The sequence below is a fragment of the Ovis aries genome, chromosome 1 (assembly GCF_016772045.2).
Source record: "Ovis aries strain OAR_USU_Benz2616 breed Rambouillet chromosome 1, ARS-UI_Ramb_v3.0, whole genome shotgun sequence".
Taxonomy (NCBI): domain Eukaryota; kingdom Metazoa; phylum Chordata; class Mammalia; order Artiodactyla; family Bovidae; genus Ovis; species Ovis aries.
The window spans coordinates 112,460,010-112,483,918 of NC_056054.1; the positions used below are offsets into that span (position 1 = coordinate 112,460,010).

The 23,909-nt window shown below is 44.7% G+C and overlaps 1 protein-coding gene and 1 pseudogene across 1 annotated transcript; one reads left to right on the plus strand and one right to left on the minus strand.

The window, feature by feature from the left end:
• Positions 1–599: 599 nt before the first annotated feature.
• F11R (F11 receptor) lies at positions 600–23,885 on the minus strand. The gene is made up of 10 exons (XM_004002677.5): positions 23,745–23,885; positions 4,841–4,909; positions 4,564–4,671; positions 4,202–4,348; positions 3,701–3,903; positions 3,253–3,355; positions 3,008–3,115; positions 2,776–2,788; positions 2,423–2,471; positions 600–2,282 (listed from the first exon to the last, which is right to left on the minus strand). The coding sequence occupies exons 1-10, from the start codon at positions 23,803–23,805 to the stop codon at positions 2,247–2,249; spliced, it is 897 nt and encodes a 298-aa protein (XP_004002726.1). The 5' UTR covers positions 23,806–23,885; the 3' UTR covers positions 600–2,246.
• Positions 5,516–14,199, plus strand: LOC105605170 (small ribosomal subunit protein uS10-like; annotated as a pseudogene).
• Positions 23,886–23,909: the final 24 nt, after the last annotated feature.

Here is a 23,909-nt window from a genome sequence, read left to right on the forward strand (position 1 = left end):
AGAGTTACACAATTAGAGATTTTTAAAGTGCAAGTTGTACTCTCTTCATTCATCTCCTTTACTGATCTGTCCCATGCCCCAGCATGCAGAAACGGACCAACCCATTTCCCACTTTCCCCATCCCCACCTTGATCCACAAATCCTATTAACACAGGGACAATAAACACATCCTTAATGTTCAATCATTTTATCTCTAATCAGGTTGGGTCCATGTCTAAACACTAATCTCTACAGAATCACCCTACTCTCCAACCCCGTCTCCTTTTAATATAGATTATATTCATTCACGTTACCATTAAGTACAGTCTAACGGTAAGTTAAAGTGAAAATGAAGTGGCTCAGTCGTGTCTGACTCTCTGCAACCCCATGAACTGTAGCCTGCCAGGCTCCTCCATCCATGGGATTTTCCAAGCAAGAATACTGGAGTGGGTTGCCATTTCCTTTTCCAATGGTAAGTTAAACTGAAATCTAACCACCAGATTCTGTAGAAGGATATCCCTGATCTCTTAAATAAAAGACTACAGGGAAGATTATTGAATGTCGAAGTCACTCTGGGAGTTCCAATTCTTAAAAGCTAGAACTTCAGGATTTAAACAAAATCAATGTGAAAAATAAACATTTATTAAAAAATTAGTTTTAACATTCTAAAATGAAAGCAGACGAGGTGTTTTCCAACTCAAAGGGGCTGTTGTTAGCTGGAGATGTGAATTCCAAGGCTGGTAATCACTGACTCACACTCCTCACAAGTGACCTAGGGAGTGAGGAACCATTTGCTCCAGACTTGCGAGAGTAATGACTCACCTCTGCCTCCCTGTGCCCTTTACTCCCTTTACTCCTACCCACCCTGTCTCCCAACCAGGAAACTGAAACATACGTTGAAATTTTCATTCTTACTGAACCGTTTCACAATCTCTACTTTTATTGTCTAATTAGATTTTATTTCCACCTGGAAAGCTTATTTTTTATTGGTGTGTGACAATATGATTTGTTTTTTGTTTTTCCTTCTGGACCCTGGATGAAAAGAAAACTTAGTTCTGGGAGGGACTGTCAGATAAGGGTACAGAATATGGTGAAACGGTGCACAGTATCCTCCACAAAATTAGCAAAATCAGTCCTAGAAGATCCCTTATTTGCCCTCTTGCTAGTTAATAAATAGACTACTTGGGTAAAGGGAGAAATAGATTCAAGGGCAAAGAAGGGTCCAGATGGGATGAGGAAAGCAGGGACAGGCATGTCTACCCCACTCACTCCTGTTCTCACTTACACCTATCCTCTAATTAAAGTAGTACTACTTTACTACTAAAGAAGTGGTTCTCCAGAGGATTTGAGAAATCCTCCTCAGGCTCTGGAGCAGCTTTTCCTGTGGCCTCTGGGAAGTGTACTAGCCATCTGGGTTGGCAGAGGTGGGAGGGTGGGCTTCTTTCCCTGGGTGAGTCAGATCACGTGGAACCTGGAACACTTCAGCCAGGTGCTCTCCTCCCACCCCAAGAGGACTCTGGAACACTTGATTTCAACAGAGAGCCAAGACCACAAACACACACACTCACATGCTCAGCAGAACTGACTGCTACACAAATTTCCATAACCCTGCAGACATATCTTAAAAGGGCAGGTCGAGTTGTTCCAACCAAGAGAAGGGTGATAGTTTGAGCTATCCCCTCCAGCTTTCTTTTCTGCAGACCAGCGTCTTGTTTTCCCTGCAGACACAGTTGTCAGTCTGCTTGTGTTCAGGAAGAGGATGGTGCAGGAGGATCCCAGTGGCACTTCCCATGGAAGACAGAAAACAGTGGCCTGCAGAGGTGGCAGAGACTAGACACCGTTTCCAAACAACCATTCCAGCTGCTCCAGTCTCCACTCGAGAAAGCTGCACAGCAGGAAGGAGCCAAGAAGCCAGGCTCCAGATTCCTATCTGAGAACCACCACATGCAGGGGCAGTGGGTGCCCCACTGCTCTGGTGGTCTACTTGTGGTCAGCAGGCATCAGTCAGGACTTCTCTCTGATCCCTTGCAGGGCTGGGACAAGAAGGCTTTCAACAAGTCGCAGGCCACTCAGCCAGCGGTGGGAAAGGAAGGGAGGCAGGAAGGTGTACATGGCTGAAATTATTACAAAACACAACCTAAGATAATAGTGGGGGCCCCTGAGGGAGCTTGAAGACAAATAAGGCATCCTGTGAAAGCACAGACATCAGGGGCCAGAGTCTGGTAGCACCTGAGTAAGGCAAGCACTGGAGAGAAGCCGGACCAGGGTCACACCAAGAATGACGAGGTCTGTCTGAACTCCCCCTGGAGAAATCAAACATCCAAGTCAGCTCCCGTCAGTGTTCTCTAGCTGCTAGATAATCCCCAGAATGCATGTGAACACGGGCTGGAAACCCCCGCCTCCAGCCAGGGGGCCCTCCCCATCCCAGGGCAGGCATACTCACTTCACTTCGAGCACTGGGCTGGCTGTAAATTACCTTCTTACTGGAGGTCCTAAAGACAAGCCAGAAGATGGAGACACTCAGCCCCCCAGTCCCTCTCCTTAACCTCCGCTCACTAACGTTAGAGGCCAGGACTGAGAACTTCACGGGTGCACGAAGCTCTCGGTAGGGAGGTTTGGGTGGAGGGAGAAAGGACAAGCACAGGACCGCAGTGGACGATGGTAGGAATCCAGATGTTCTCCCTACCAGGCTGGTTGCCTCCCCTTCCAACCTCTTCCCCTGGCCACATCTCAGCTTCAAACCATACACAAACACGTTCTCAACCTCAGAGAGCCCCTGGACAGCAGCTCACTCACCCTTTCTTTGCTCCTGAAAGACAAGAAATGGGACCATGAGTGTCAGCAGAGTAGGAGACGGCATGGCACAGGAAGATGGGGACCCCAGTGTGTGGCCCTGAGCCCCGGGTGACCCATGCTTCCCGGGAGGCAACCCAGCACACAAAGGCTCAGTACCAGCTCAGCACTCAGGTGGCACTCAAGAATCAGGCCCTGAAGCAGGGAGGATCCACCTTTGAGGGCAAATACTCACTGTCAAAGTAGCCTCGGTTATAGGCGAACCAGATGCCAAAAATTAAGGCTCCCAGGAGAATGAGCGTTACGAGGACAGCTGCCACGATGCCCCCGACATTGAGCTCCACTATAGGACACAAATGAGAGGTCAGGCGCCTGAAAACGCCTTTGCAGCACTGACAGCACCACCAAAGCCAGGACGGAAAGCAGACCCCAATCCGCACCCCAGGTCTGAGAGCAAGCCCCAGCCACACCCTCACTCACCAGCATCCATGTGCACGGTGTCTGACTTCACGGGGGACTGATAGCCATTCTGTGCCTCACAGGTGAAATCTCCAGTATCAGAGGCCGACACAGGATCAAAGATCTAGACGGCAGAAAATGAATTGGCTTCCTGCTTGAAGAAGCCACTTATCTCTCTTTTATGTCTCCTGACCCTCGTGCCAAAGTTACCTTGTTGCTTGCTTTTTCCCCACCTTCAGAGCTTCTATCACACACACCTTTTACCCCAACCCCACTTGCACTGCCTGCGATGCAGGAGACCAAGGTTTGATCCCTGAGTCGGGAAGATCCCCTGGAGAGGGAAATGGCAATCCACTCCAGTATTCTTGCCTGGAGAATGCCATGGACAAAGGAGCCTGGCTGGCTACAGTTCATGGGGTCGCAAAGAGTCGGACATGACTGAGCAACTAACACACACACACATCCGTACCAACTCCCCTGTCTTGAGGTTCAGGGTATAGGAAGAGTTGCTGAAGGCACGGTTGCTCTTGGGCTCCACAGGCATCTCTACCCCATCCTTGAACCACCTGTATTCAGATGGTGGGGAACCATCTTTCTCTGAGCAGGTCAGCACAGCTCGGGTTCCAATGGTAACAGAGGAGGGGACGTTGACTGTAGGCTTGGATGGAGGCACTGGGGAGGGAGAGAAGGTACTGGTCACAAGGGTGGGAGGGCTGCCTGCAGGCACAGTAGCATGACACCCCCATCCATCAGCTCTAACCTTCCGCCCTTACTGTGCCCTTAGTTTCCCCCTAACCAGACTCTTATCACTCTCTGGCAGCACCAGGACTCTGAATACCCTCCTCCCCCCCGCACCGGCAACCTGCCATGAGTACGCTCACTATCCGTGAGCTCTGAAGCTTAGCAGAGCCTGTTAAGGGTTAGGGAAACAAATGACTGCAAACCCACACAGAAGACCTGCGGCACATACCGAGCACGATGAGCTGGACGGTGACCTCCCCATAGGTGTTGCCGCCCTCATCAGAGACCATACAAGTATACATCCCCGTGTCTTTCCGGGTCACAGAATGGAAGGTGATGCCACTATTCGAGAAGGTAACTCGGTTCTCATAGGAAGCTGCCAGGAGAGAGGAAGCCGGGGCAGAGTGAGCTGGAGAGCTGAGAGAAGCTGATGACGGTAGCACCCAAGGAACAGGGGCTTTCTTCTTCCCACCAGCAAGGGCAATGGGAAGGCCCTGGAGACTTGAGCCCCAAGGTGTGCCCCTCCCCTGGAATCCAAGCACAGTCAATCCCTCTACAAGTAGGCGTCAGCAAGGAGATGGAGCGACTCACCTGTGATTTTGTTGTTATAGCAAACGAGACCTCTGATATCACCATGGGTAAACTTCCACTCCACACGGGGCGAGGAGAAGCCCGAGTAGGAGCAGGACAGCTTGGCAGCTGCAGGCAGAATCCAGGTGAGTTGGAGGAAGCAGCAGCAGTAAATGGACCCAAAGCACCACGTGGGTTGGATGTTCCCCAAAGGTCTGCCCCTGCTCACCTCCCTCTCACCCCAGCCCCCACCATCCCCCGCAGCCCCCACCATCCCCCGCAGCCCCTCCCAACTCACGGTTATTCTCAGGAACTTTGACTACCGGTTCATAGGTTTGCACTGCACCCCTGCCCAATGCCAGGAAGCCTGAGAAGAAGAGAGGTAGGTCCATCAGGAGTGGACAGAGAAATGCCATGGAGAGGGAAGAGCAGTCCCAGCTGATGGAGCATCTCGAACCGGAACCCTCTGTGCTGAGATCTCAAGGTCAAGGGATTCAAGAGATCCAAACTCCTCTCAGATTTCACACCCTTTCACCATCTTCTTCAAATGTTTTTTGCTAAACAGCAGGCCATTGTTTAATCAATGGAAATAAAACATTTATTTCTAAAGCAATGTCCTTCATTAAAAAAAAAAAATATCTTCCCTCTGTGACTACCAATAATCTAATTAGTTCCTACCAGTCCAAGAACAGTTTCCCAAATGACATTTCATGGTTCAGAGAAAGCTTCTCAGCAAATAATTGTTGTCACTTGTCAGACAATCCTGGCAGGAAGCCAGAAAGCTGGAGGCAAAGGAGGGAAGGAAAGGAAGGAGCAGTAACAGGGTTATAATACTCGGCATTTTGAGGGCATTTTGCTCTTTTTAAGGTGTTCTCACATACATTATTTCGTTTGATCCTTGAAACAAGCATGACAGATCAGCAGGACAAGTATTATCATCCCAGTTTTACATGAGGAACTAAAGTAAAGAAACATGTCTAAGATCACACAGCTGGTTCTGGACCAGAAGTGGGCTCGGATCACCTCAATAGAATCTCAGTCACTGGGTTGGGAAGATCCCCTGGAGAAAGAAATGGCAACCCACTCCAGTATTATTCCTTGGAAAATCCCATGGTCAGAGGACCCTGGTGGTCTACAGTCCATAGGGCTGCAAAGTTGGACACCATTGAGCAACTTCACTTTCACTTCTGCCCAAAGGAAAGGGGAAAGAAAAGGTGGTATGTGTGGTGGGGTTGAGAGAGGAGGTGAGAGATAGGCTAATTAAATAACATGGTGGGAGAGAGGCAGCAGGTTCATAGGAGGCACTGACACTCCAAAACAAGCGCCAGCACAGGACTCTGGGTTATCAACCTGCACTTGCAGAGTTACTCTCAGTTATGCTTTCCAAGCCCAAACTGATGAAGGATGCTTTAGTCAAAATCCTGTCTTTCTTAGATAAATGCAAGCACATCTGTTCAATGCAAGCATATTGTTCCTTTATTAAATTACTCATATAACTGAGTATGCAAAAGTAGGAAATCAAGAGATAACAGACAAGTTTGCCTTGGGGAACAAAATGAAGCAGGGCAAAGGCTAATAGAGTTTTGCCAAGAGAACACACTGTAGCAAACATCCTCTTCCAACAAGAGAGGACTCTACACATGGATATTACCAGATGGTCAATATCGAAATCAGATTGATTATATTCTTTGCAGCCAAGGATGGAGAAGCTCTATACAGTCAGCAAAAACAAGGTTGGGAGCTGACTGTGGCTCAGATCATGAACTCCTTATTGCCAAATTCAGACTTAAATTGAAGAAAGTAGGGAAAACCACTAGGCTATTCAGGTATGACCTAAATCAAATCCCTTATGATTATACAGTGAAATTGACAAATAGATTCAACAGATTAGATCTGATAGACAGACTGCCTGAAGAACTATGGATGGAGGTTCATGACATTGTACAGGAGGCAGGGATCAAGACCATCCCCAAGAAAAAGAAATGCAAGAAGGCAAAATGGTTGTCTGAGGAGGCCTTACAAATAGCTGAAAAAGAAGAGAAGCTAAAGGCAAAGGAGAAAAGGAAAGATACACCCATTTGAATCTAGAGTTCCAAAGAATAGCAAGAAGAGATAAGAAAGCCTTCCTCAGTGATCAATGCAAAGAAATAGAGGAAAACAATAGAATGGGAAAGACTAGAGATCTCTTCAGGAAAATTAGAGATACCAAGGGAACATTTCATGCAAAGATGGGCTTGATAAAGGACAGAAATGGTATGGACCTAACAGAAGCTGAAGACATTAAGAAGAGGTGGCAAGAATACACAGAAGAACTATGCAAAAAAGATCTTCCTGACTCAGATAACCACAATGGTGGGATCACTCACCTAGAGCCAGACATCCTAGAATGTGAAGTCAAGTAGGCCTTAGGAAACATCACTACAAACAAAGCTAGTGGAGGTGATGGAATTCCAGTTGAGCTATTTCAAATCCTGAAAGATGATGCTGTGAAAGTGCTGCACTCAACATGCCAGCAAGTTTGGAAAACTCAGCAGTGGCCACAGGACTGGAAAAGGTCAGTTTTCATCCCAATCCCAAAGAAGGGCAATGCCAAAGTATGTTCAAACTACTGCACAATTGCACTCATCTCACACACTAGTAAAGTAATGCTCAAAATTCTCCAAGCCAGGCTTCAACAGTACGTGAACCATGAACTTCCTGATGTTCAAGCTGGTTTTAGAAAAGGCAGAGGAACCAGAGATCAAATTCCCAACATCCGCTGGATCATAGAAAAAGCAAGAGTTGCAGAAAAACATCTATTTCTGTTTTATTGACTATGCCAAAGCCTTTGACTGTGTGGATCACAATAAACTGTGGAAAATTCTGAAAGAGATAGGACTACCAGACCACCTGACCTGCCTCTTGAGATATCTGTATGCAGGTCTGGAAGCAACAGTTAGATCCGGACATGGAACAACAGACTGGTTCCAAATCAAGAAAGGAGTACTTCAAGGCTGTATATTGTCACCCTGCTTATTTAGCTTATATGCAGAGTATATCACAAGAAATGCCAGGCTGGCTGAAGCACAAGTTGAAATCAAGATTGCTGGGAGAAATGTCAATAACCTCAGATATGTAGATGACACCACCTTTACGGCAGAAAGCAAAGAAGGCTTAAAATGCAACATTCAGAAAGCTGAGATCATGGCATCTGGTCCCATCACCTCATGGCAAATAGATGGGGAAACAGTGGAAACAGTGAAAGACTTTATTTTTTTTTGGGGGGGGGGGCTCCAAAGTCACTGCAGATGGTGACTGCAGCCATGAAATTAAAAGACACTTGCTCCTCAGAAGAAAAGCTAGGACCAACCTAGATAGCTTATTAAAAAACAGAGACATTACTTTGCCAACAAAGGTCCATCTAGTCAAACCTATGGTTTTTCCAGTAGTCATGTATGGATGTGAGAGTTGGATCTTAAAAGAAAGCTGAATGCTTGAAGAATTGATTCTTTTGAACTGTGGTGTTAGAGAAGACTCTTGAGAATCCCTTGGACTGCAAGGAAATCAAACCAGTCAATCCTAAAGGAATCAGTACTGAATATTCATTGGAAGGAATGAGGCTGAAGCTGAAACTCAAATACTCTGGCCACCTGATGTGAAGAACAGACTCATTGGAAAAGACCCTGATGCTGGGAAAGATTGAGGGCAGGAGGAGAAGGAGACGACAGAGGATGAGATGATTGGATGGCATCACCGAGTCAATGGACATGGGTTTGGGTGGACTCTGGGAGTTGGTAATGGACAGGGAGGCTTGGTGTGCTGCGGTTCATGGGGTCGCAAAGAGTCGGACACAACTGAGTGACTGAACTGAACTGATTACTGAATATAGTCTCTTGACCCCTGAGGCTCCCTTTTCTCATCTGAAACATGAAGGGTTTGAACTAGATATTTTCTGAAACCCTCTAGGTTCTTTTCCTTGTTTCTTTCTCTTTTTTTACAGTAGATGTATTCATATTTGGTTGTGCTGGGTCTTTGTTGCTGCATGCGGATTTTTCTAATTGCTGTGAGCTGGGGCTGCCCTTCACTGTGCAGCGCACAGGTTCCGGTTACATGGCTTCTCTCAGCGTGCAGCACGGGCTCTGGAGCGCAGGCTCAGCAGTTGGGGCACATGGGCTCAGTTGCTCCACCACATCTGGGATCTTTCCAGATCACGGGTCAAATCCACCTCCCCTCTCTTGCCAGGAGAATTCTTATCCATTGTACCACCAAGGAAGCCCCTCTCTTTCTTCCTTTCTTTTCTGGCTTAAATATTCAGAGAGGATTTTTACGTAATTTATTTCAATTTGATACAACACTGAATTAGCCAGGCTAAGTATTCTCTCTCCCATTTTATAGATGAAAAAAATTGAATGTCTAAAAGGTTAAGTGGAAGATCCCAGTTTTCATAGCTAGGAAATGACAGAGCTGTGATCAGCATACAGGTTACTCCTATCCCTGCTTTCCTCCCTTATTATACCATACTTTTATACATCATGCTGCTTTTCAGAAGAGCCACTGGTTCAACGGAGGCAGTGCTTCCCAGGTAGCTCAGTGGTAAAGACAGAGGAGCCTGGAGGGCTACGGTCTGTGGGGTCTCAGAGTCAGACACGACTGAGCACACACGCCTTAATGCAGGCAAACTCTACTAAAACATGATTCTTTTAAAAGTCAGGTCCATTTTGTCTCCAAAGTACTTCTAATCATATTATTTTGTGTCTGTTCATTTGGCACTACATTTCAAAGTCAAACCTATAATCAATTGTAACAACAGGCACAGAAATTAAAGCAAATAACCTTTACTAAATTGAAATCTGAGGACATGGAAGTTCTCTGATTCAGCTCTCATCAAGGATGCTGATAATGAAATGTTTTGATTTTTTGCCGAAGTCAACTTTCTCTGCTTTAATGATGGGAATTTTGTGTGTGTGTGTGTGTGTGTGTGTTTTAAGATTCTTAAATTTTACAATTTGCTACCTGTGATGTGCACTGAGATACTCAAAACCAGATCTCTCTTCAGGAATGAAAGATGCGTCCTGGCTGCTGGACTACTGCCAGAAGAAAGCCTGCAGCTGTCATCCCTCTCTGAGGGTAACAAGAACACTTGCCCAGGGATATGCCTTCTACCAGGCAGAACAGGGTCAAGGTACCAGCATCCAATGCCTGATCAAGAGGAGGGGGAGTTAGAATTATGGACTTTCACTGCTGTAGCTTGGATTCAATACATGACTGGGGAACTGAGATCCAGCCAGTCCTGTGGCCAAAAACAGAGAGAACCTGCCAGAACTGACTTTTGGGGACTTCCCTGGTGGTCCAGTGGTTAAGACACTGTGCTTCCAATGCAGGGGAAGCAGGTTCAACCCCTGGTCAGGGAACCAAGATCCCACATGCCATGTGATCCAAAAACAGTGGGGTGTGGGGAGGACATATAAAGCCCCAGCTCTATCGTCCTACCTCCCCAACTTGGGACAACAATGAAGGGCTATTCCTGCTTCAAAGCTCCCTGTGCAGAAGGCTGAGGCCTTGCTGGGACTACAGTGCAGCTCAACTTCTCCCTCTGCCCAATCCTGCTTCCTTTCCATAGCTGTGGATCCCAAGAGCACTCCCTCATAAATGTCTTAGGACAGTAATTGACATCTCAGAGTCGGCTTCCCAAGAAGCCAACCTATGACACCACCCAAATAAAGAACAGCTTCTAATTAAGCTAAAAACTAGCCCTTGAAATAAAAGGCCACCTAAAAGAAGACAAATAAATAAATCACAGCATATGAATGTGATGATTATTTCTGCCTTCTAACTTTAGCCAAAGTTCTTTATTGAGTCCTCTCAGATCATCAGATCTAGAGCGTGTTCAGGAATGATATGACCACATAGATTCCCAAATATACTGGACAACAGGCATCTTCCCCTTCTCATGAAATCTGACTGCTATTACCTAATCCAGGCTTCTCTCCTCTTATTTAAAATACAGGGCCCTTGGTCTCATGGCCTTCCCACCTTCCTCTGATGCAGGCACTGCTGATGACTTCCCCATGACCTGCAATGCTCAGAGTTCTACTGTGACTGCACATTGCACCCTGAGTCAAGTCCAGCCACCGGGTCCTTCCTTCCTAGTGACTGCAGGACCCCCAGTCATCCTGATCCATGGTACCCTTCTCATTCCAGAACAAGCCTCTGGAACCAGCCTGCCTGCATTCAAATCCCAGCTCTGTTACTTATAATCTGTGTGACCCGGGCAAACCACTTTGAACCTCAGTTTACTCATTTGTAAAATGGGGATAATAACAGTTTCGACATCAAAAGGCTGTTGTTGAGAGTTGAACAAATTACTACTACTTATAGGAGTGTCTGACCAACAGGAAGCACCCAATAGGTATGATGCCTTATTATCAGCATCATCTGCGCATAGGTCCTTCTGTACACACTTCTTTTTCTGACTTCAAAATAAGGCAGATAAGTAAATGTAAATACTTCTGAAAAAATGCTTATATTCCAGCCCACCAAACCATCTCTCCTCTATCACCATGACTTAGCCTTAGAAAGACCGACTCTTTTCTAGAACCATGTATAGACCAGCAGAGTTGAGGGAATGGATTTCCATATCGATTCTCCTCATCTATTTTATATTTTCCCTCCCCTCATCACAACCTCCCTTTTGCATTTAACCTTGGACCTATACTTGGCATACAGTATGTCTGTTAGTCACTCAGTCATGTCAACTCACTGTGACCCCGTGGACTATGGCCTGCCAGGCTTCTCTGTCCATGGAATTTTCCAGATAAGAATATTGGAGTTAGCAGCCATTCCCTTCTCCAGGGGATCTTCCCAACCCAGGGATCAAATCTGGGTCTCCCACATTGCAGATTTGTTACCATCTGAGTATACTTGGCATAATGTACATACATAAAAATGTCCTACTATTGATAATTAACATGGTAAACCAGAACAGAAGAAAACTTCACCTTTTCCATTGTGATGTTTGACTTACCCTTAAGTTCACAACAAGAAAAGTTACAGAGTCAAAGGTATCAGTAGATTTTTTGGTGCCTTCCTGTACAGAAAACCTTCACTTAATTTTGCACCTGTCTCTGGTTACAATTTTTTCCTCCCTTCTTCTCCAAACTTCTTAAAGAAGTAATCACACATACTGTTTGCAACCCAATATACATGTTTACTGCTCAGCCTACTTCAGTACATCTTTGGCTCTCAACCTGAAATTAAAATTGCTTTTACTAAGGGCACCAATCATTGTATTCTTCAATTTTAAGATACCCTGATTATAAGATAAAACGCTGATTTAGTAAAAACTTCTTGGGGGAAAATTAAATATATACAATAGACTTATATTGGCTGTAAGTCACATCCCAATCTCTAAAACATTAAAATAGTCTTAGAATTAAAATATCCAGTATTTGCTTTTACAGTTACCTTCTGTGCTCTTGGTAAGATGTTTGATCCTGCTAACTACTCCACTTTTAAGTCATCACCATCTTTCCTTCATTCTGGTCAATCAAGCAACAAGCACTACAATGTCATCTCCCCAAATTTGGCCCCTCCGCCATTTTTTACTACCACCATCATCTGTTGCTCGTTGTTCAGTCACTCAGTTGTGTTCCGACTCTGCAGTTCCATTGACAGCAGCTCGCCAGGCTTCCCTGTCCTTCACTATCTCTTGGAGTTTGCTCAAACTCATGTTCATTGAGTTGATAATGCCATCAAATCATCTTACGCTCTGTCGCCCCCTTCTCCTTTTGCCCTCAATCTTTCCCAGCATCGGGGTCTTTTCCAGTGAGTCTGCTCTTTATATCAGGTGGCAAAGTATTGGAGCTTCAGCTTCGGCCCCAGTCCTTCCAATGAATATTCAAGATTGATTACCTTTAGGATTGACTGGTTTGATCTCCTTGCAATCCAAGGGCCTTTCAAGAATCTTCTCCAGCACCAGAACTCAAAATCATCACCTGGAGAATTGCATTTAGTCTTTCAGTTGCTTTCTGTGCCTTGTTTAACCTTGGCCTACTCACATCCATCCTCCACCCCACTGCTGGAGAAAGCGTTAACATTTATTGAGCATTCACTATATGCCAGGCACTGCTATAAGCACATTACATGAACTACCATTTAATCCCTACAACAATCTTAGGAGCTGGATGATACTGTTATTATCGTCTCTTTTCTACATGGGGAAACTGAGGCCCAGAGCTACAGATTCAAACCAAAGCAGTCCAGTTCCAGAGACTGGGCTACACTATACAGCCTTCTGGAAAGTCCAGATCTCACACCTGCTTCAAGCTTCCAGTGATTCCACATTGCCTGCAAGATAAAATCCAAATTTTTCAGCCAGGCAATAGTTCTAGCAAAACCCAACCTGGTGATGTTTATCATCTTCTTCACCCTCTCTACTCTTGCAATTTTCCCCCCAGCAATACAAAACTACTTAAAATTCCCAGCGAAGAGTTTCACAACCTCTGCTTTTGCTCATGCTACTCCGGCCATGCGAATACCCTTTCCCCTCTTTCTTCATCTGGTCAGCAGATATTCATCCACATTATTTTCTGGAAAAAGACTTACCCCACTCCCAATCCTTCCTCCGTCTCCTTCCTAGGCTTCCACTACACCATGCAGAACACTGTCAAAGCACTTCCCATATCATAATGACATCATCTATGTGCCTGTAGGTCTCCCCTATCAAGCACTAAACTCCCAAAGGAGCAGGAACTATATGTTAATCTATCATTCTTTCTCATCACTTAGCATAAGTACAAATTGGTACAAACTGACATGGAACAACACAGAACCTTAACAAATCAGGTCAGAGCAAATCATTCACTGTAACATCTACTTGTTAAGATAAGACCATTTTTCAAATTGATGGATGAGATACACACCCACCCTCCAAAAAAACAACAACAACAACAACAACAACAACTTGACTCAAAACACTAGCTTTAAAGCTGTAGCTATCTGCCTGCACAAGGGTAGAGGCTGGTTTCCCGCATGCAGAAGTGTGCAGAGCCAACAGTGGAAGAAGTGCCAGAAGGTTTTCTAATGCAAGGTCTAAAATGTGGGGAAATGGACAAAAGATGTGAATCCATTTAAACACCCCCAGCTCTTTGAGGAAAACTCAGCTGCTGCTGCAGCAGAGCCTGGAGTTACCTGCTTGCTCCCTGACTGTTTGGTCTCGCCAAGGAACTAGCCTGCAGGAAGCTCCACAGCCACAGTCACGGCTTTTGAAGATACAGAAAGACTCCTGTGGACCCAGAACTGACAATTCACAGGATTAGAATCGCCCTCACCAGCCGCAAAGTGAAATCTTTGGAGAAGGTATGTGCTGACCTGATCAGAGGCCCAGAGGGAAAGAATCTCAAAGTGTAAGGACGGGTTCGGATGCCTACCAAAACCCTGAGAATAACTACAAGGAAAACTCCTTGTGGTGAGAGTTTTAATATTTGAGATTGATTCCAGGTGAGGATCCATACGCAACTCAATGACCTGCACAGTCCTGAGATTGTCAAGCAGATCTCTTCCATCAGTACGGAGCTAAAAGTCAAGGCTGATGTCACCATCGCAGAAGCTTACATTAACATTTTCCTAAATATTGATAACCAGTTGTTAAACAAACAAAAAAACCTATTTCTTCCATGATCACAAGAGCAACCCAAGTAAGCCCAAGCCCAAGTCATCTGAGGAGACACCTGGCTAGATCATTGCTCTTTCTGCCAAATCTTCAAAATGGTTTCTGGTGTTTAAGGATTGAATTGAATTCCCTCAAAATTCATATATGAAAGCCCTAACTTCAGAAAGTAACTGTATTTGGAGACAAGCCCTTTAAGGATGATACAATTGTTAAAATGAGGCCCTTAGGACGCGCACATGCCCTAATCCAATCCGACTGGCGGTGTTCTACAGAGACACTAAGAGTGCTCATGCCACTGAGGGAATGACCAGGTGAAGAGGCAGCAAGAGGACGGCCACTGTAAGTCAAGGGGAGGTTTCAGAGGAAACCATCCCTACCAGCACCATGATCCTGGACTTCTGGGCTCCAGAACTGTGAGAAAATAAATTAGTGTTGTTCAAGCTACCTAGTCTTTGGTATTTCATTATGGTGTCCCAAGCAGACCAATACAAAGGTTCAAGTTGGACGTCAGCAATGGGCATTCTGGTTGAATCTCCAGTCACTATGGCCTTGACTCAAGTATGCATGATGACATGAACAGTGAAAGAATCAACATGCTGCACAGCAAAGGAAACCACCAACACAATGAAAAGGTGGGTCTTGCCTGCAGTGTAAGACTCACACTTCTAAGACAGGAGGTAAGGGTTTGATCCCTGATCCAGGAACTAAGATCCCATATACCACACAGCATGCCCAAATAAATAAATAAAATTTAAATTTGTTTTTAAAAAAATGCTAAAACCTAGAGAATGGGATAAAATATTTGCAACTCACTTAACTGGTAAGGGATTAATATCTAAAATGTATAAAGAATTCATACAAACCATAGTTTAAAAATCCAAACAAAACACACTTAACCAATCTATTTTAAAAACTGTCAGAGGATCTGCATAGACATTTTTCCAAGGAAGACAGTCATACAGATGGCCAACAGGTACATGAAAAGATGCTCAACATCATTAATTATCAGGGAATGTAAATAAAAAACCATAATGAGATAACACCTCACACTTGTTAGAATGGCTATTTTCCAAAAAGACAAGAAATAGGAGATTTACTGGTAGTCCAGTAGTTAGAGATCTTTGCTTCCACTGCATGGGGCATGGGTTTGATTCTTGATCAAAGAACTAAGATTCCACAAGCTGCACCAGCAAGCTCCCCAACCCCAGAAAAGACAAGAAACAGTGAATGCTGGTGAAGACACGGAGAAAAGGGAACCCTCATGCAAACCTCATGTTGGTGGGACTGCAAATTGATACAGTCACTATAGAAAACAGTATAATGTTCTTCAAAAAGTTAAATGTAGAAGTATCATATGATCTGGGGCTCTCTCTACCCAGGTGGCAAAGAAGAACCCACCTGCAGGAGATGCAGAAGCAAGAGGCGTAGCTTTGACCCCTGGGTTGGGAAGATCCCCTGGAGTAGGAAACAGCAACCCACTCCAGTTGTTCTTGCTTAAGAATCCATGGACAGAGGAGACTGATGGGCTACAGTCCATGGGGTCGCAAGAATCAGACATGACTTAGCGACTAACAAATCTAAAGAGAAACCAAGATGCAAGTTACCTTCCTGACAGTTGTTTTCCTCTCAGTCTCTGCCCCAATTCCTGCCCAGTCCTACAAAGACTCAAAGGCTAAGGATCCCTTACCCTCCACACAACTCGGAGCTGGAATCTAGGCTCCCGCACTCACAGACCTTGTCTTGAGTCTCAGCAGCACGTGCTTCTAGTACAGACATCCCCTTTTTCCCTTCACACTGGGGCCAACAGAGTTAGCCGAGGCTTGAGCGCACACATAATACACGATGGAATATTACAGAGTCATTAAAATGAATGAAATCTTGCCATTTGTAACAACAGGGATGGACTTTAAGGGCATTATGTGAAGTGAATTAAGTCAATCAGAGAAAGTCCAAAGAGGCAAGGAGAGGGTGGGGGGCAAAAATGAGTGAAGAGAATCAAAAAGCACCAACTTCCAGTTAGAAAATAACTAAGTCATGGGGATATGATACACAACACGGTAACTATAGTGAATAATGCTGTACTGCATATTTAGAAGTTGCTAAAAGAGTAAATCTTAAAAATTCTATCACAAGGAAAAAAATTCCATAATTATATATGACAGATGTACATTTACTGTGGTGATCATTCTTCAATAAATATAATTGTTAAATTATTATTTTGTACATCTGAAACGAAAATAATGTACGCAAAATGTACCTCCGTAAAATAATTTTTTTTAAAAAACCAACAGAAATTTTTTTTTGGAAGGGACCCTGGGGACCCTCTATCCCATCCTTTTCTAAATATCTAATTTTATTGACTTTTGACTATGCTGGGTCTTCATTACTGCACAGGCTGTTTTCTAGTCTCGGTGGGCAGGGGCCACTTTGCAGAGCGCAGGCTCGAGGGCTCAGGCCAGCAGCTGTGGCCCCTGGGCTTAGCTGCCCCATGGCACGTAAGATCTTCCCAGACCAGGGGTCAAAGCTGGGTCTCCTGCACTGCCAGATGGATTCTTTACTATTGAGTCACCAGGGAAGCCCAACAAAACTAAACAAGACCTCCGCAAGGTTTGTCCTCTGAAAGATTTAATTAATTATGTCCAAATTCTAGACACATGTTACTGAGCATGACCAAATAAATAAAAAAACAGCATGAATAATAAGATAATAGCAGCTAATATTTCTTGAATACTATGTACCAGATACTCTTCTGAGCCCTTTACAGGTTCCATTTAACCCTTGTAACAATGCTATGAAATAAATTTTATTATTGCTCCCACCTTACATATGCATTAATTGGAGCACAGAAATAAGTAATTTGCTCAAGGTCTCAAAGCTAGTAGGAGACAGAGCTAGGATTCTAACCAGGTAACCTGGCTCCAGGGTACAATAAATTATACAACTAAGTAAAAATAAAAACAAACAAATAAAACTAACCATATTGCCATGCCAAAAGTTAAGGTAGATCGATTTATTCAGAAAAATAATCCTAGTATACACATAAAGGTATGTCTAAGAATAGACTCCAAATCCTTGACAGTGCATATTATCTGAGAGGTGAGAATACAGGCAACTTTTCTATGTTTCCATGTTTTCTACCTTTGTGTAATGGCCAAGTATGTATTAAATATTTTAAGTTAAAGAAAAAAGAGTGGGAAATGGGAGTTAAAAAAGAAAAAAAAGTCAGATCACAAGAAGTAAAGAAAAATAAAACATAGCCAGAAAGGGGAGGCAAAAGCAAAGGCAAAAACAAAGGAAGAATGATCAAGAGTAACAAGAACACACCAGGAAGCACAGGATAATGAAATAAAACTTCAAAGGTGAAATGAAGTAACAGATGAGTAAGAAACAGGAGATTACAATCAAGATCCTGTATATGAGTCTGATAAATTTCAAGGAGAGAAAAAAGGCAGGAAGAACTGTGAGCACATGCATTGGATTGTCTCATTAAAAATGTTTCGAGGAGAAAGAAAACAACCCTGGAAAGCAAGTATTATTGTTATCATCATCCCACTTCATAGTTGCCCCAGTCACTCAGCTGCAAACGAGGTGGGAATCTTAACCCAAGCCTGCCTGATTCTGAGTCTCCAAAACTACTGTACTACAGTGTTTCCAGCAGAGAAGCGAGGAAACACCACTCATCCTTCAAGATTCTGGGCCAGTGTCCCTTAATCCATTATACCTTTCTCCAGTCAAAATTAATCTCTCTCCAACTTCTAGGAATATAACCTAAGAAAATAATCAAAGGTAAGCTTAAAGATGTATATTCAAGGACAATTTAATGTTATACAGCAAAGAAAAAAAAATGCTCAGCAAAAAGTGAACAATTAAGTAAATTACAGGATAGTCATACAGTATAATACTATAGAACGGATTTTATTTAAAGCATTGTTTGCTGCTAAAAAAAAAAAAAAAGGAAGAAAAAATACATATATGGTCATGGTTTGCAATAATACACTCCCATCAGAGAACACAGAGAACATTTCTGTTCCTGTCCTGTCATGGAGGTAGTCACCCATTTCATTTAAAACTGATATTCAGTCATTAATAATCTAAATGAGAAGGGCTCTGTAACACAGTTTTCTTTTTTCCCACTAGAATTCCTACCTAATCTGACAAACTGGCCATAGCTCAAAGCAGTTTAGTATACAACTTGGCTTAAACACTGGTATGTATGGATTTGTTGAGCTGGTGTGACCTAAATGAGTATCTGCCCACAGGGCCAAGGCTTAAGGAAAAGTCAATGGCATCAAACAGCCACTTCATTTTTTTCCAATATATTTTGCACACGTCAGCTATACCACGTGTTAATCACAGAGGAAAGATTAGAATAAAACCAGCAATCAGTGTTATCTCTAGACAACAGGATGGCATGTGACTTTATTTTCTCTATATCCCTCCGTTTTCCGATTTTCTGCACTGCATATCTATCATTTCTTAATAAAGAATATATCATTTTGAAAAGTAACCTTTTCTCTATGTTCCCCAAACATTCTGTACTTCGATGACAGCTCCTGACGCGTGGTGCTCTGTATTCTACTTAGTAAACACATGTCTATAGTTCCTTAGAGAATGAGATACATTTGTATCCTCCCCTGTTCTTAGAGCTGTGCTTTTGCCACCAAAGCAGTGCTGTGTTAATAAGGGGGTCAACAGAGGGTGGAGGCATCCAGCTATCTGACAGAACCCACCAACCTGTCCCTATAAATATAGGTCAAACCCACAACAGAAAAGTTACTTCCTTATACTGCTTTATTAAGAAAACTTTGGTTTCCCTATGCAATCCTGTTAATAATTAGAATTTTCCTTAAGGTGTTTTCAGGCAATGAGTTTGTTTTGATCCAGTTAAAAACAAACAAACAAAGGAAGGAAGGAAAAGGAGGGAAGGCAGGAAGCCAGCCAGCCAGTCTCTGGTTTTCTCTAAGAATTCATCCAAACTTCCCCTCTAGGCAGATGAACCTCATAGGACCCACCAGCCTCAGAATAAGCCAAAGCCTCGGAAAGCCCCCAGATACAGCATGCTCACCTCAGCTGTTGGCTAATGGTTACAAATACCTGACTGCCCTCAGAGTTTAATAGCAGAGGTTATTCATTTTTTAATCACTAATCTCAGCGCAGTGCTCAGAACATAGTAAACACCAATGCTTGCTGGATTAACAATTGAATCTGACATTACAGTGCAATTAGAACCTGGACCCAGGGCTTCCACCCCCGGTTTGCTCTTTCCTTCCGACCACTCGCCCTGTAGAGACTGAACTCACTCCTGGGGGTTGAGGTGGGACAGATAAGGAATGCGTGGGCAAGAGGAAGACTCTGTGAGCCAAAGACAGACTGGGCTAAGTCTAAACAATCAGGCTGGGCTGTACTTTCAGTGACGTGGGTCAACTGACACAGCCCTCTGAGTACAGCAGAAAGTGGTGATGGCTCTGTAGGACAGGAGAGCTTTCACTCCATTGCTCCCTCCAACCCTCTCTCAGCAGAATTTCCAGTTCTACCAGCTCGGCTCTCCTCCCCCACCCACCTACTCATTACACAGCAGGCTGTGCCTGCCTACCCAGGGCTCACTCCAAGGGCCTGACATCAGACTTCAGGCCAGCCAGCTGCTTCCTCCCATCTGACCCCCACACTGTAAAACGAATGACACCAGGCGGACTTTAGACAGAAACCCTGCTTATCAGGGAGTCCCAGGCAGATGAACTCTGAGTTTTCAATGCCTGGAAAACCCCAGTGTGCATCCACTCACTTTACTTCTCACAACCCTCTGACAACACTGAAACCTCTTCCACAGTTACATTTGACAAGTGGCCATCCAGCTCTTTCCTGAACCTCTAGAGAGGAAGCTGGGCTGAATTTAGAGATCCCCAAGGTCTCCCCTCAATGCTAACAGAAGTGAAAAACAAGCCCAATTTTTTTCCTAATCTCTCACATAAAATGTACGTAGCTTTTAAATCTGTCCTTGAGCAGGAGTGTCAGCTCTTCTGAATCCACAGAACAGATACCGCTTAACCCAGAGGACTTGGGGAGGAGGTGGGGAGAGGAGTGGAATATTCTAACAGCCAAGGCCACACCAACAATAGGAAAAGAAATAAACAAGATATAGGATGGAATAGAATGTATAGAGGGTGCCTCCTTTTGTGTAAGGAAAGGGAAAAGAAAGCAATATATATTTATATATACTGGTATCTGTATTAAAAAACACTGGAAAAATACACAGGAAACTAGGGAGGTGTGAACCAGGTGGGAGTGATAACCCCACTCGTTTAATATTATTTTGATTCTCAAACCACGTTAATGTATTAACCTCTTCTAAACAGACAAACATTGTTGTTTGTTTTTTTAATTATAGCAGCTCCACCCCAAGCCAAAACTAGGCTGGACGCCAGGCAAGCCCAGATCACAGGAAACTGAAGAGAAATGTCATACGGTGAAAGTGTTCTGGAGCAAGAAGAGAAAAACTAAGAAGACACTGGAATTCCAGTACCACTCACTTCCTTGTTTCACCCTGTTGCGTCACTAGTCTCTAGGTTCCGGTTTCGAGGGAACAATTCTTTCATGGGAGAACCCACCGCAGAGGGAGGGGAAAGGAGTGACTCACCAATCTACAGTTTGAGCCTAACCCTGAATAGGAAAACTGGAAAGGCTTGAGTCCAAAATATCAATATGAAACAGCCAGACTCCCAGGCTGACCCAGACAGGAGCAGGGCAGCAGTTTCTCCCTGCTGGAATGCCTCAGTGCAGACACTTCATGAAGGGGTGTGTATGCAAACACCAGGCTTCCAACCAGGTTTCCACTTCCCCTGCGGTCACAGCAAAAGTCATCCTAGAAACACACCATCTTGCTAAACAGAAATGCCTCTTCCCGCCTAGGAGATAGCTGGAAACCTTTTTTAAGCACAGGCTCTCTAGGGGGAGGGAGGCCAGTATTCTTGGTCACCAGTTTTTCTTTTCCCAGGCCCAGCTCTCCCAGTGTTTACTCTCCAACCCTGTCCCAGCAGGTTCAGGCCTTCTTCTCCACTAGATTCCCCCGGCAGGAGGTGGGCCACTAGTTGATCTTTTCCTCTCCCTCCCTGATGACAGAGTCCACGTGAGGAGCAAGGACATGCAGGCATCCTATATAAGCTTCCACTATCCCAAGGGCAGAGGACAGACTAGACAGGCAAGAAAGCCCCCACTTTTTCACTCTAGCCATTTGGAATCTAGCAGGGTCCCTCCCTGCTTTCTCTGACCTGCTCTACTATGGGCAGCATTCTTTCACCCTCACAAAATCCAAAGGAGGGTAATAGCTGCCCACTAATAATCGCTTTCATGTATGTCATGTAGCTATTATCCCAGTTGATCCTCAGGATGAGGTTAGGACAAGTATTATTACTCCTGTAATACTCTTGTATTACAGATGAAAAGACTGAGTTACTAGACTATGGTCACAAATAAGCCAGAAAGTCAAGCCAGAACGCAGGTTGGGGGTGGCCTGGTTGTTATTTCCATTCTCACTGTGCTAACCAAATAGCATCTCCCAGGTCTAGCCCTATTTACATGTGACAAGGTCAGTTCCTCCATCTCCTGGACATGCTACTTCCCAGGATCCACTGTCCTGTCAAGCTAATACAATATCATCTCACATTCCCTGTAAACCACTGTTTATTGATTCCCTGAGCAGACTAGAGGGTATTCCCAAGCTCAGACGGGTGATATCACAAGGCTTTCAGTGTCAATCCGTGATAATATATTTTGGGGTTATTCTAGAAAATGAGGGGGGAAGAGGAAAAGGGAGAAGGAAGCAGTTCTAGGAGTCTTATAAGTCTGACAAATACTGTCACAAATACAGTTACTAACTCAGAAATTTCTAGGTTGGGAAGTGGGGGGATGAGTACAAGGGTTGACAGGGTTGTCAAAGTGTTTAGTACTGAGCACCACACCCAACAAGAAAATGACTCTGGGTGTCACTAGCAGTTCTAAGATACAGACAGAAGTAAATGGAGAAGAATGGGAAGGAAAGAATGGAAATTGAAGAAAGGGGGAAATGGAGGAGTAGAATGAAAGGGAGAAGTGAGAAAAGAAAGAATCTAGTGAGAAAGAAAAATTGAAAAAGGCAGGTGAGACAGTGGACTCTGGAGCAGTATCCCAAACTGATGTTTTGATATGCTGGTTCCTGTGTCACAGGCTGCCTGAGACAGGCCCAGGGGCAGAAAACAGAAGTGAGTCAGGAGACTTTGGTTCCAGTCCCAGGTCTTTTGGTCAGTCTTATCAAGTCATTTCCCCTCTTTGTACCTGTTTCCTGATCTGCACAATAGGGGGAGGGAGGATCTGACTTGTTACTGGTCCAGTCCATCCCAAGGGTTAATGTGTTTGTGACAAGAAACAAAGGAGTCGTCAATTCATCTGTCTAAGGGCACCCTTCACACTAAGCAAAATGAATTATCTTGTAACCAGCAATATTGGTCTTAATTGCTCATCTCTTCTACATTTCCTAAAATAGCGATCTTGAGGAGGAAATGGAGATTCTTACAGACCCCCTGCCGACACAACTATTCACGGTAGCACACACAGACACTCAAGAATCAGGTAAGGGTACAGGGGCTGACACAGGTAGACTAAGGCACAAACCATAAACTCAGTCAGGCGCAAGCACAACTATGGACCAGAGGCCTGCCCCAGCAAGTGAGCCTCATTGTTCCACAGGAAAGGGAGTTTACAGAGGAAACAAAAACTCTCAAACATGGCCAGGGGGGAGGGCAGAGTTCTGGCTCTGAGAAGGAACCAGCCAACCAAAAAACAGGACCTTCCCCTGGGAATGGTATCTCAGTCAACAACATTTACTAAGGATTCCTGAAGTAAGGTATGCTAGAAAGGAACTTGAATGCTGTGCTAAGAAATTTTAAATTTCAATTTTATGTATTGCCTTCCAAAAAAAAAAAGGTTTTGCAACTGGACACTTTTCCTGGAGCAACCATGCAACCCAGAAATTCGGGAAAAGCTAAAAAGACCCTTCAGCAACAGCCAGGGAAAGGGACTTCCACTCCAGTCGACCTCCATTAGATTTTCTCTGAGGACCCTTCAGGAGCAAAACATCCCAACAAAGTCAGGGGACAGGAGGCTCCCGACAGATTCCGGATGGTTCGCGGATGCTGGAGGGGCAGGATGGCCCTTCCCAGATGCGTGATCCTGGCTGGGCAGCGCCTCCGAGCCCACCAGCACTCACCAGCAGGTGAAAATGGAGGAAAGGGGAACCAAGCTTTCCCCGTTATTTTTGGTAAAACCGCGGAAGAGGCAGCTCCCTCCAAGTGGATATAAGAGAAGATCCTTATTCATAAGTGTGGGGGAGGGGAGCCGGCCACTCACCAGGGGAAGGGGGAAGGGAAAAAAGAGGGATGAGTCTAGGGTGGAAAAGAGGACTAGGAGGGTGAGCCGGACTGATTTCAGAACCCCTCCCTCTCGCGAGCCAGCGGTGTGAGGAGCGCCTCCCTCCAACCTCTGATCAGACGCACAGATTACTCCGAAAACTCCGGGAACTTACACAGGACCATCGACGTGAAGAGAAGCAACTCTGTACTGCCGACTTTCGCCTTTGTACCCATCACGATCAAGATCCCGATGCGACAGCAGTCACTGCGACACTAGAAACACACACAGCTTCGCCTGCAGCCGCGCGGGGACTAAACTCCAGACGCCAGGTTGAGCC

What these genes read in the sequence shown, in the direction of transcription:
- F11R (XM_004002677.5), bottom strand. Translation starts at nt 23,805, where the DNA reads ATGGGTACAAAGGCGAAAGTCGGCAGTACAGAGTTGCTTCTCTTCACG. An exon ending in CGTCCAGCTCATCGTGCTCG is followed by an intron (nt 3,904 to 4,201) that starts GTATGTGCCGCA and finishes CTCCCTCCCCAG; the next exon opens with TGCCTCCATCCAAGCCTACA. An exon ending in CACCGTGCACATGGATGCTG is followed by an intron (nt 3,116 to 3,252) that starts GTGAGTGAGGGT and finishes TGTGTCCTATAG; the next exon opens with TGGAGCTCAATGTCGGGGGC.